The sequence below is a fragment of the Mesoplodon mirus genome (genome assembly GCF_964341445.2).
Source record: "Mesoplodon mirus genome assembly, chromosome: 18".
Lineage (NCBI taxonomy): Eukaryota > Metazoa > Chordata > Mammalia > Artiodactyla > Ziphiidae > Mesoplodon > Mesoplodon mirus.
In genome coordinates this window covers 13,701,305-13,713,135 of record NC_138994.1, presented here as the reverse complement: position 1 = coordinate 13,713,135, position 11,831 = coordinate 13,701,305, and the positions used below count along the sequence as shown (strand labels likewise).

The 11,831-nt window shown below is 65.6% G+C and overlaps 1 protein-coding gene across 2 annotated transcripts in view; it reads right to left on the bottom strand.

The window, feature by feature from the left end:
• Nucleotides 1-478: 478 nt before the first annotated feature.
• Nucleotides 479-11,831, bottom strand: part of AATK (apoptosis associated tyrosine kinase) — a gene marked incomplete at its 5' end in the record, with an annotated part of 39,079 nt that continues 27,726 nt past the window's right edge. The window contains 11 exons of one of the 2 annotated variants that reach the window (XM_082604212.1): nucleotides 479-889; nucleotides 1,985-2,161; nucleotides 2,397-2,544; nucleotides 2,640-5,298; nucleotides 5,755-5,904; nucleotides 7,422-7,543; nucleotides 7,620-7,704; nucleotides 8,997-9,130; nucleotides 10,253-10,340; nucleotides 10,496-10,614; nucleotides 11,158-11,237. In XM_082604212.1, the coding sequence (XP_082460338.1) occupies nucleotides 849-889; nucleotides 1,985-2,161; nucleotides 2,397-2,544; nucleotides 2,640-5,298; nucleotides 5,755-5,904; nucleotides 7,422-7,543; nucleotides 7,620-7,704; nucleotides 8,997-9,130; nucleotides 10,253-10,340; nucleotides 10,496-10,614; nucleotides 11,158-11,237 (3,803 nt within the window). In that variant the 3' untranslated portion in view covers nucleotides 479-848. Of the gene's footprint in view, nucleotides 890-1,611; nucleotides 2,162-2,396; nucleotides 2,545-2,639; nucleotides 5,299-5,754; nucleotides 5,905-7,421; nucleotides 7,544-7,619; nucleotides 7,705-8,996; nucleotides 9,131-10,252; nucleotides 10,341-10,495; nucleotides 10,615-11,157; nucleotides 11,238-11,831 lie in introns of those variants that run through there. The other variant, XM_082604211.1, reaches the window with a different exon arrangement.

Genomic DNA, 11,831 nt, shown 5'->3' with positions numbered 1-11,831 from the left:
AGCCTCCCTCCCAGCTCCGCCCCTTCCCACTGTCTCCATCCCTGTGGTAGGAACCCCCTGACACTGACCGTGGGGGGCAGCCCCCACTTTCCTTTGGCAGCTGGGCCCTACCTTACAGAGGGGAGCCACAGGCACCTCTGGACAGGGGCTGAAGCAGCAGGACTGCGACCTGAAACCCCCCATCTTTTGGGCTGCCCACCTCAGTCCCCTCACAGGGCTCCAGTGGGGCCCAGGCAGAAGCCGGCCCAGACCCTGTGGGGGAGGGAGAGCTTACGGTCTGATTCAGTGAAGGGGAAACAGCCACAGACTTGGAGCGGGGACACACGAGCCTAGTGTCCTCCTCTTGCACTGAGCAAACCCTGAACCGGCAGAAGGAGCAAAGGGGGCAGGGAGAGGCCGTCCTAGGAGGCCTGTACCTGCCCTCTCACCTGGGGTGAGGACACAGCAGCCTGCAACACACCACAGGAACCTGTGGGCAGGGCGTGCGAGGGCCCCTGGCCTCAGAGGCCAAGCAGTCTTGACAGCGGGGGGCCGGGGGGAGGGGGCAGCTTCAGGGTGAGGGGCGGCTGTAGGGCATCCCTTGGGCCTAGCAGCAAACCCAAGTGTCCAGGACAAATCCTGCCCCCGGGGCAGCACGGGGCTGGTGTGCACAGATGCTCTAATGTCCAGCGCCAGAGAGGGGCCTCTCGTCCTGCCCTGCTCCTCCAGGGTGCCGCGTGGGGCACCGAAGCGCCTGGAAGCCGCTGCTGACCACGGCCAGGATGCAAGTCCCCACCACTCTTGGTCACCATCCTCGCTGCTGCCGGGAAGAAAACCGGCAGGGGCTCCAAGCAGGGGCTGCCTGGGGCTCAGGCCTCTTTACAGCTGCCCCCAGCACCTGCTGTAGGACCTGGCAAACATGTTTAGGGAGACACTGGGGCCACAGGGACTCCTGAGAGCACCCTTCCCTCCAAGGACAGCCAGAGTCGCCTCCCCAAGACTTTCACCTGGCCTCAATCCCTGGCTTAGGGGCCACTGAGCAGCTGGGGCTGCAGCAGGCCTGCCTGCCCACCTAGGTGGGAGCCAGACGATTATCCTTCCCACCACATCACCAGGGATCGGGCCTAACAAAGCTCAGCATCAGCCCTCTGAGTCCTCTTTTCACAGGTGGGGAAACTGAGACCTGAACAGGACTGGGCTGGCCAGGGTCACATACTTGCCTCTTGGTGACCTGCTTGCTTGTTCAGATATCCATTAAGGGCACACTGTGACACAAACAGGCCAGCAGATCCTTCCCTAAAGGCTGCAGCCACAGGCCAAGGGCCGCAAGGGAGGGGCTGGGTCTGCCTAGGGGACAAGATAACTAGGCGCATCTTAGTGGAGGTGAGCTTTCAGGGGAGCCTAGCAGAATGGGGTGGTGGCAACTGGGCAGGTATGAGCCCACCTGGTCTGAGGTTGACAGGAGTGGAGCTTGGAGGGAGGGGTGAGCTAAGGCCCCTGAGTAGGGCCCCACCTGGGCACCTGAGCCACCACCACCATCTCTGGACAAGCCATTAGATCTGAGATGGGGGGGGGGGGTGGATGAGGCAGACCAGCAGGGGCTGGGAAGGTTCTGGCAGGAGAGGCTGCTGCAGGTCAGAGAGCAGGGTGGGGGGCACTCAGTGTCCAGCCTGGTGCCTTCGGAGGAGGGAGAAAAGAGCGGGGCGGGGGGGAGGGGCCGCAGGGAGTGGGCATCCAGCCTACATCCTGAGAGTGCTGAGCCAGCTTTGTCTGGGGCACTGCATCTCCTCAGGGCGGTGAGGAAACATGCCAGGGTAGCCACAACAAACAGGCCTGGCGTGACCTGACCTCTCTGAGCCTCAGTTTCCCCGTCTGAAAACTGAGCTTGTCCAGAAAACGAGAAATAACGAGCGCAGGGCCTCGCACCCAGCAGGTGCCCTTCCCAGCCGCCCTCACCACTGTCCTGACTCGGCATCCCCTCCTGCCAGCCCCACCGCAGCCTCACCTCCCACGGACCCGGAGTCCGAGTCGGAGACGTGCGTGATGGAGAAGCGGGACGCAGGCGCTGGTGAGACAGTGAAGCGAGAGAAGGGGCTGGGCTTGGCGGGCGCAGCAGGGACGTGCGGAGCGGGCTCCTGGGCCGGCGTCAGCGGGAGGCCATCGTCCCACTCGAATCCTCCGCCTGCGAGGAGCCCGCCGTCAGTTGTGGAACGGATGGGGGAGACCCCGCCCACCAGCAAGTCACAGCCCCCCAACCCCCCCACCAGCAAGTCACAGCCCCCCCACCCCCCCACCAGCAAGTCACAGCCCCCCCACCCCCCACCCCACCCCCCGCCTTGTTGCCCCGCCTCCATGAGGATCCACCCCCACCCCCGTTGCCCCACCCTCGCCACCGCGTCACCCCGCCTCCAGCTCACCCTCTTCGGCCGCAGGGCCGCCGGGGGAGCGGTCAGCCCGCCGAGACCGGCTGGGGGTGTAGGGGGAGCCCGGGCTGCCCGCCGGGAACGTGGGGGACGACTCCTTGGCACCGGGGAAGGGCTCCCCGAGCTCCCGGGTGGGGCTTTCCTGGAGGATCAGAACAGCAGGAGTCTCCCATGGCTTCCCGTCCCACCGCAGACCCCCCACTCCCCACGCAGAGCCCACCCAGGGCGGCCGCCCACCTGGTCGAAGAGGTAGACAGTGACGTCGTCGAAGAAGGACACGGCTTTCTTCTTGCGCTCCAGGTCCTCGCAGAAGGCCTCAGACAGCAGGCTGGGCATCTTCAGCAGGCTGCGCAGGTTGCGCGCGCTCTGGCTCTCCGCCACCACCACTGGCACAGGTGGGGCCTCCTCCTCACTCTCCTCGCTCGGCTCCTGGATGCTGTAGCAGCGGAGCTCCTCGTCCGACTCGTCACTGTCTTCGCTGTCCTCCTCTTCCTCCTCCGGCCGCCCCTCTGGAGCCACGGGGACTGACGGCAGGGCCAGGCAGAGTGGGGCTCTGGGGGCACCTGGGCCCCCTGTCCGTTCCTGCAGGCCCAACCCTGACAGCAGTCCCAGGGTCTCCTGGAGCTCGGGGCGGTGGCTTTCTGAGCTGGGCCGGACCGGAGTCAGCAGGAAAATCTTAGAGCGCCCGGGGCTGGGCATGGGTGGCACCTGGGCTGGGTCTTGGGGCCAGGGAGGCTCCAGCCTGGGGCCCCTGGGGCAGGCGCTTGGCTCTGGGGAAGAGTCCTCAGGCAGTGGCTGTGGCGGCACCTCCCTGGGGCCAGAGCCCTGTGCCTCCCCAAGCATCCCCAACTCAGGGGAGGGCAGTACAGACAGCAGCCTGGGGCTCTTCGGGCTCTCCAGATCGGGCTCTGGCCCGGGGACTGGGACACCTCCTTGCTTCTCCTTGGGGCCCAAGGTGGGCTCTGGCTCCGTGTCCAGGTCTGAGAAGTAGGCAGAGTCGCGGTAGGGATTCTTCTCGCTGAGGCCACCCAGGGAGGCGGAGAGACGAGTCTCTGGCCCGGGGCTCTCACCCTCTGAGGCCAGCTCCTCAAAGGCCTCAGGCTCACAGGCCTCATGCGCCTCCTTAAGTACAAACTCAGGGGACTCGTAGTTCTCCGTATCATAGCCGCTGTCCAGGGCTCGGGGCTGCCCGCCAGGGGTGCCAACAGCTAATGGGCTGAAGACCTCAGAGCCGCCATCGCTGGCTGAGGATGGGATGTCCAGGGAGTCCAAAGAGTCAGGGGTCCCCACCTGCTTCTGTAGGGAGCGGAAGGCTGGTGTCACATCTGGTTTCTCACCCTGCGGGCCGTCGCTGGACAAGTCAGTGAAGACACCAGAAGTGGCCTCAGTCGTGTCCTCGTCTTCACTGCCTGGTGCCTCCAGCTCAGGGGAGCTGCTGCCACTGTCGCTGTCCAGGGCCTGGACTGGCTCGGTGGCAGGCTGTGGGCTGCCAGTGGGCGTGGGTGAGGCAGGGAGGGTGGGCGGGGTGCTGGCCTCCTCGGCAGGAAGCAGGGCTCCCTCTTGGGATGGGGATGGGATGGAGGGAAGGGGCAGCTGGAGTCCAGCGGAGCCCTCGGCCTCCTCTGCAAGCCTGGGCTCTGCCTGGGGGCTGTCACCACCACTTCTGGCTGCCTCTGTCCAGGGGGGTGTGACCAGGCACGGGGCAGGTGTCAGGCCCGCAGTAGGATACAGATGGGGGAGGCCAAGGCAGTGGCCCAGCTCCTTACCAGAGGAGGCCCCCTTTGGCCCAAGGAGAGGCTCTCGGGGGTCCTCTGGGATCAGAGGATGGCCCGGCTCAGGGACGGTCTGTAGGGCCTGCTTCACACCAGGGCAGCAGTCCGTGTATCCTGAGAGGCCTGGGACCCAGAACTCTGGTGCTCGGCTGCTGCTGTTGTTGGCAGAGACATTGGAGCTCCAGTGTCCGTGCTGGGCAGCCCTGGGCATCTCGGCCTCCCCCAGCTCTTCCCCACCTGGGGATGGCTGGGCCCCGGAGCTCCCGGAGGGGGATGTGCCCAGCGGGTCCTCAAAGAAGGGCGGGCAGAATGCCCCCACGCCCCAGTCAATATCCTCTGCTCTGGGCTCTGCCAGCATTGGGGTCTCCGGTGAGGGTGAGGGTGAGCGTGAGGTGCAAGGCAGATCACGGGCATGGCTCCTGCATGGGTAGTAGTCGCAGTGGCCCCAGGGGCCATCAGCGGGCGGCGCGTGGCCCAGCAGTGGCTCCATGACCGGCGAGGCGGCCACGCTGCCGTCAGAGTCGTCATCATGGTCACTGCCGTCGGGGCGCAGGGTAGCGGCGAGGGTGCTGGGGACACAGCCAGCACAGTCGGGGTCGTGGCCTGCGGCAGGCGTGGGGTCTTCCAGGCGGATGAAGTACTCGCTGCCCACCGAGGGGCTGTGAGCGCTGAGCACCGGCACCACGCCTGGGGGAGCACCGTCAGGGACACAGTGCTCCTGCAGACGCGCGTCTCGGCCCGGACTCAGTGCGCCCTCAGGCGGCGGGAAGGCCTCGGAGCCGCGGCCCGCTTCCCACTTGTACTCGAAGTTGAGGCCACGGCTCGTCTCAGTCACCGTCAGCACGTCGTCACCATCCGTGTGGAAGCTGTCGCCAGCAAACTGCTCCAGCAGTGGGAAGGATGAGGTGGCCGCAAGCTCGCCCATGCCGCCCAGTGCCAGGCCTGCCGCCCCCAGCCCGGGGCCTGCGCCACCCCCGCCAGGCCGCAGTGAGCGCCAGCGCCGCTCAAACTCCTCCTCCGCCTCGGTGGCACCCTTGGCACACAAGTAGGACAGCAGCAGGTGCACCTCCTCGGCCGTCGGCCGCTGCTCAGGCTGCAGCCAGCAGAACTGCATCACCTCATACCTGCAGGAAGGGATGCCCTGGGGCTCAGTCCCTGCCCCCCCACGGGTAGTAGTGCCTGGCCAGGACCCCAACCCCCAGGGAGTGAGCCAGTCCGCCCTCAGCATGAGGGTCTGAGTTCCGCCCCTTCTCACACTCAGAATCCCCTGAGGGCAGTTAGGGGCATCTCCTAAAGTGGGCGCGGTGGTGTGGGAAACAGCAGTGTACCAGGGCACTGTTCCCTTAGCTCATCCCTGCCAGGGCTGCAGGCAAATTTGTATTTTGGATAAAGCGGCCATTCCACTGTAGGCACAGGGTGGGGCCCAGAGGTCACTGCTGGCCGGGGAGAGCCAGGGGGAGCTGGAAACCCAGGCGGTCAGGAGGAGCCACTTACGCTCTGGGGACTCAGAGCACCCCCCTTTGTGTTGCCCTTCCTGCTGGGGATATCCCCAGCCCTGCCTGGCCTCACAGAGTCCTCACCAGCGGTCAGAGAGGGTCAGCTGCAGCTGGGGCTTGGGCAGCTTGAGCTGTTGCTCCCGGACAGCATAGGCCAGCACCTGCCGGTCGGAGTGGTGGGGATAGGGCTGCGCTCCCAGCTCAAAGAGCTCCCAGATGGTCACGCCCAGGGACCTGTGGGGGTGACAGCCATCAGAGAGGGGGCCTGGCTGGCCAACGCACGGCTACAAAGGGTCTCGAAGACTTGGGCGCCAAGGGCAGCTCCCGTCATCACACCAGCAGCCAGAAGACGGCGCCTTCCTTCAGTAAGTGGGCAGTATGTGCCACCTGGCCGGGTCCGAGCCCACACCCAGGGTGCTTGGACAAATAAACGCCAGACTGGCATCCTCCCACAAACCCAGTCAATTTGTTCATTCGTTGATTCCCTTGCTGGGCTGAAGCCCAGACACTGCTAGGTGCAGGAAATGCCCTGGAGAAACTCCCAGTCCTGCCAGGCACCTGCGGAGGCCAGAGGGAGGGAGTGTGCTAGGGGGTGAGGCGGAGTGGGGGGTGAGGCGGAGTGGGGGGTGAGGCGGAGTGGGGGGTGAGGCGGGGCGGGCGGTGAGGCGGAGGTGGGGGGTGAGTCTAGGGACACCCCAGCCAGCATAGGTGGGCCAGGCAGCCAGTGCACGCGGGGCTGGGAGAAGGCAGCTGGGATCTTTCCAGTGGGCGGTAGCTTCACCCAACTCCCGGGGACCCCAGGCTGTCCCACGAAACTGGGGGCATGAGGGACAGCAGAATTGGCGACAGAGACGTCACAGTGGCCCTGGCCAAAGCCATCTAGGGGACCCCAGTGAGTGTGGGCTGATGGGCAGGCAGGGGAGGGTCAGCCAGAGGGAGAGGCGAGCGGGGGAATGGAGTGTCCGTGACGGGGGTACAGTTAATGGCTCAGGGAAGACCCCTGGAGAGCTCAGGAGGGGGACTGGGCCCTGGATCCAGGCCCTGAGGGTTTATCAGGAGCAGAGGGAGGCCAGACGGGCCTGGGAGGCTGGGAGGAAGTAGGAGGGGGAAGCAGAGCCTGGTCAAGGCCAGGGACGGGGGACCGCCACAGCCAAGCCTGTAGAGGCTGTAGTCCTGGGTCCAAGCACCCGCTCTGTGCCCAGCCCCAAACCTCCAGGCTGCAGTCACAGGAGACCCCCAGCCCCACTGTCCCCTTTCAATGGGAACAGGTGCTACCACGAGGCCCCATGTCTCATCAACTTGCCCGAGTGCTCTGACCCTGATGTCTTCGGGCATCGGCCCAGTGGGCCCTGGGAGGGGCAGGGCTTCCTCCACAGGCCCCATGGGCCCTACCGCTCTGCCAGCCCAACCGCTGTGGGCCGTGGCACTGGGCAGCGACAGGTGGCTCCAGAACCCCCACGACCTTACCTGGGGGCGTATTTGGCCACCTCCTACAGAGCGACAGAGCGACAGGGCTACACAAACACATCCTCACACATGTGGCCTTGCTTGGCGCGGCCAGCCTGCATCCCCTCCAACACCAGGGAGCCGGCAGGCGGGTGGGACTCAGCCCCCCAGCGCCCCGCGTCCTCACTGGACACTCACTCGGCACCAGACAGGGCAGCCATGAGGGCTGACGGTCGCAGGTGAGCATCAAGTCGTCGGCTTTCAGGGGTCCAAGTCCTCATGGTAACTGCCAGGCCCACACTCACCACACGTTGCTGGCCTTGGTCTGGTCCACCACCAGCAGGTTGCAGTGCACCTCGTCCACCAGCTCAGGCGCGATCCAGCGCAGTGGCACCCACAGCTGGTCAGCCGTCACGAAGTAGTCCTCCTGTCGGCACGTGGGACAGTGTCACCCCGTAGGCAAGTGCGGCCGGCCCTGCCCTGGCCCGAGCCGGCCCACTCACCCTGTATTTGCCGTGAGACAGGCCATAGTCGCCGATCTTCACCGTCAGGTCGGCTGTGAGCAGGCAGTTCCTCAGGGCCAGGTCACTGAGGGTGGGAGGGTGGGAGGGTGGGATCAGCCGGCAGTGCCGGACTGGGGCATCCAGGGCACTGAGGGGACTGGGCCACTTGTCGCCGAGGGCATCCTGGGCTCGCTTCGGTCGGTGGGTGGGTGGAAAAGGGCATCTCAGAGGCTGCCCGCCCTGCCCCTCGCCCAGGACTGGACACTTTGAGGGTCTGAGTGGATGGGGCCACACATGTTAGAAGGCAGATGAGGAAAACAATGCCCAGGGCCAGCTAGAAGGTGCCCAAGGGCCCTCCTTGGACGAGGCCTGCCTCACTGGAACCCCATCCCCTGACCCCAGTCCACTCCCCTGCTTCTCCTGGGACACCAGTCTGCTGACCCGTCCCTCGGGGGCGAGCCAGCCCAGGGACACTGCAGTCTTCTCCCGCCTGCCACACTGCCCCCCTCAGCTCCCTGAAGGCAGGCATCAGTGGGGCAACTGAGCACCCCAGGGTCCTGCCCCTGCCCTGTGCACACACAGCCCCTGGCAGGGTGGGGGTGTGCAGTACCCACCCAGCAGTGCCGCTCCCCCCCGCCTTTGCCTCCCACCCACGGCTGGCCTTGGCTGCCGGCTCCTCCCCTGCCTGCCTTGTGGCCCCATGGGTGTCTGGGGCCCAGGGCACTGGGGCAAACGCGGGGTCAGCACACATCGGCCAAAATGCTGCTGTGCTGGGGGCCACAGGTGGGCGCTTGGGGCTGGGTGGGCTCGGCGGGCAGGTCGGGAGGCTGGCAGCTGCCCTCTTCAACAAAATCACTGATGCTGGAGTTGCATGTGTCATCACTCAGCACCAGGATATTGTTGTGGAGGACGGCCCGAGTGCTGTCCGGGGCTGCTGGGGCCACGTCCATCGCCACTTCTTCCGGCATGTCCCCCTACGCTGGGCCCTGGCCTGTCTTTCCGACTTCAGGGGCCAGGGCGGGAAGCAGGACAGAGCCACCCCTCCCTCCGGGCCTGAGAGAGACAGAGGAGAGTAGGGGCCGCCACAGGGCCACCAGGCAGTGCTGACCACCCTGGGGACAGAGGATGGGCCTCAGGCCCTACCGCATGCCCAGCCAGGCAAGCTGGACAGTGGACGTCGCCTGGCTTAACCCTCCTGCAGAAGCAGGTGTTCAACTCCCATCTGCCTGGTGTTTATTATTTGACAAAATCCCTTTGTACAGTGGTCCCTAGAGGCTGAACAAAGACTAACCCAGTTAATTGAGGATCCACCTCACGCGGCCCCCGGAGCAGGTGCGGAGGCCCTGCAGAGAGCTCATGGGCCGCCTGCGCCCTCACCTGTGCACATAGTTGTTGCGATGCAGGTGCAGGACGCCACAGGCCACCTCACAGGCCATGCGCTGCAGGGTCAGAGGGTCGGGCACCATAGACTCTGCCACCCGACAGCTCCGTAGGTAGCCCTTGAGGTCCCCCTGCCGAGAAGAGCAGCGCTATCAGCTGCTGGTGGGGAGTGGGTGCCCTTGCAAGCCCACCGCCTGGCCCCTCCCTCCTCAGCAGGGCCCATGGGGGGACCAGGCATGCTGCTGACGCCGCAGGGCTGCCGCTGCCCAGAGGAGCCCGTGTCCGCCCCCCAGGGGCCAGCTCTCAGTAGGATGACCCCGTAGGCAGCGGACACTTTCCCCACGCTGACAGCCCCAGCCAGTCTTGCGGGCCAGCAGGGTCACATCCCGCATACAGACCACCGGGGCCCAGATGCTCGCCACCTCTCAGCTGGTGGGTGGCAGACAGGCCACACGAGCAGTGACGCTGAGCCTGGGCAGAACGCAGAGCCGGTGGCCAGAGTGTCCTCTGGCAACTCCTTGACCTGCTGATGACCTGCTGACGCCGCTCAGCTCCAGGGAGGGCCCAGGCATCCTGGGGAAGCCCTGAGAGGCTACACCAGGAGTCCAGAAACTAGACGGTGGGGGGGTCCACGTCTGTGGAGGCCGCCTCCCTGTCAGCAAGCGGCTTAGCCAGCCGTGTGTGTGTGTGTGTGTGTGTGTGTGTGTGTGTGTGTGTGTGTGTGTGTGTGTGTGTGTGTGTGTGTGTGTGTGTGTGTGTGTGTGTGTGTGTGTGTGTGTGTGTGTGTGTGTGTGTGTGTGTGTGTGTGTGTGTGTGTGTGTGTGTGTGTGTGTGTGTGTGTGTGTGTGTGTGTGTGTGTGTGTGTGTGTGTGTGTGGCGGGGGGCCCGAGACCAAAGTACGAGCAAGGCCGTGGACCAGACGCAAGGGCCGTGAGCCCTGCCCCGAGCTGGCCGGGGTGCCTCTCAGGAAAACCGCCGTGACTCGGAGCAGCACAGGCAGATGGGGAAGCCCCCCTCCCCCAGGGGACAGTGGAATCCCAGCCCGGACGGCCGCTGTCTCTGAGGGGGGACCACCTCCTTCCTCCCCGAGGCCGCCTCTGGGAGGTAATGGTGCAGAGCCACCTGGACCCCACTTTGGGGGGATGTGAGGTCCAGAGGGTGGGGGTGAGGGGTCCCTGGCTCAGCAGGAAGGCCAGGCCCACCTTCCAGAAGCGCAGGGCAGGGGCTGGAGGGCCAGGGAGCGGGCGACTCACCATCGGGCAGAACTCCATCACCAACAGGTAGGGCGTCACCTCGGCGCACTGGGCCAGGCACTGGAGCAGGTTGCTGTGCTGCAGGGCCCTGCGGGAGCCAACAGGCTGCCCCCCTGACTCGCACTCAGGGCAGGGCAGGAGCGGGGCAGTACAAAGCTTGCCTTTGTCTACAGGGCCCGCGTCCCCACCTCCCGGCCAGTGGCCCACCCCCTCCGGCTGAGCCTGTCCCCAGGTGCCACCCACCTGTAGGGCTGCGCCTCCTCCAGGAACTGCATCTGCTCCTGCACGCTGGCGCTCACCTTCAGCTCCTTCACCACCACCTGGGTGCTGCTGATGCCCGAGTTCACCTCCCCGAGGAATACCTGCGGGGCAGGCATCACCAGGTGGGCGGACTCCACCGTCCCCAAGCTCTGCCCCCAGCCTTGCTCTTCCAGCCAAAGCAGTCTGTTTCTGTGCCTCAATGTACTCATCTGCAAAATGGGTTCTGGACCGCTCCTGGGAGAGCAAGCCCTCCTGGCTGTAATACTCCGTCTTTTGTGTCTACCTCCCCTAAGGTCCCCAGCTGTTCTCAGAGCTCTGGGGGGTCTGCAGTGAGGAAGATGGACTCATTGTCCCACCCAGGCAGGTGGTCAGGGAGAAGCCAGGACCCAGATGCTGCTCCCCATCCCTGCCCAATCAGAGGCATCTCCCAGCATGACACCAGGATCTACAGAGAAGAGGCTGCCGGACCCTGAGGTCCTCAGGGAGGGGCCCAGTACAGTGTGCCTTGAGAGGGGACCCCAGGGCTGGGGAGGTTTCTAGAAGAAGCAGGTCTCCAACCCCCCCTCTCCACCTGCCAGGCAAAAGAGCAGACCACGCTGCCAGTCCCTCCCCCATCCCCACCAACCCCCGGGACGGCAACTCACCTTCCCAAACCAGCCGTGGCCAATCTCCTCCAAGTACAGGAGGCTGTGCCGGCCCAGATCTGTGGACTTGAGCAGCTGCACTGTAACAGGGCAGGGGGCTCAGAGATGCCAGCTCAGCCTCCATCATTGCCCCCATCTCTCACCTGGCCCCTAGAGGGGCTGCCTGCATGGCCTGTTCTGGCGAGCCACCCAGAGCCCCCTGCTCCCTCCTGATGGGGGCGGCCATCAGGAGCAGGGCACCTGCTGCCCAGGGGAGCTGTGGACCTGCAAGCCGCATCCATGCATCTTTCTGAGTGGGTCTGGGAAGGCTGTGCCCCAAGCTACAGGGACAAGCCAGGCTGGAAACAGCAGGGCCTGGAGCCGGGACCAGCGCACAGGCAATGATGGGCAGGCAGTGTGGCTGGGGCGGAGGCCATGGGGAGGAGGGAAGTGGAGTGGCCCGTCCCCTCACCCCTGCCGCAGGCTGGCATTCCAGCGCCAGGCACGCCAAAGGCTCCTTTGTTGGGGGCTGCTTGGCACAGCCCTGTACGGAACACACTGGGCCCATTCTCCTGCAGGCTGGGCTGGGTGAGGTCAGCAGGCAGGAAGGGTCAGTGAGGGCCCCAGAGGAAGGGCCAGAGCTGCTGAGCCCACCCACACCCCGCCTGTGCCCCAAGGGATTCCCCGAATTCTGC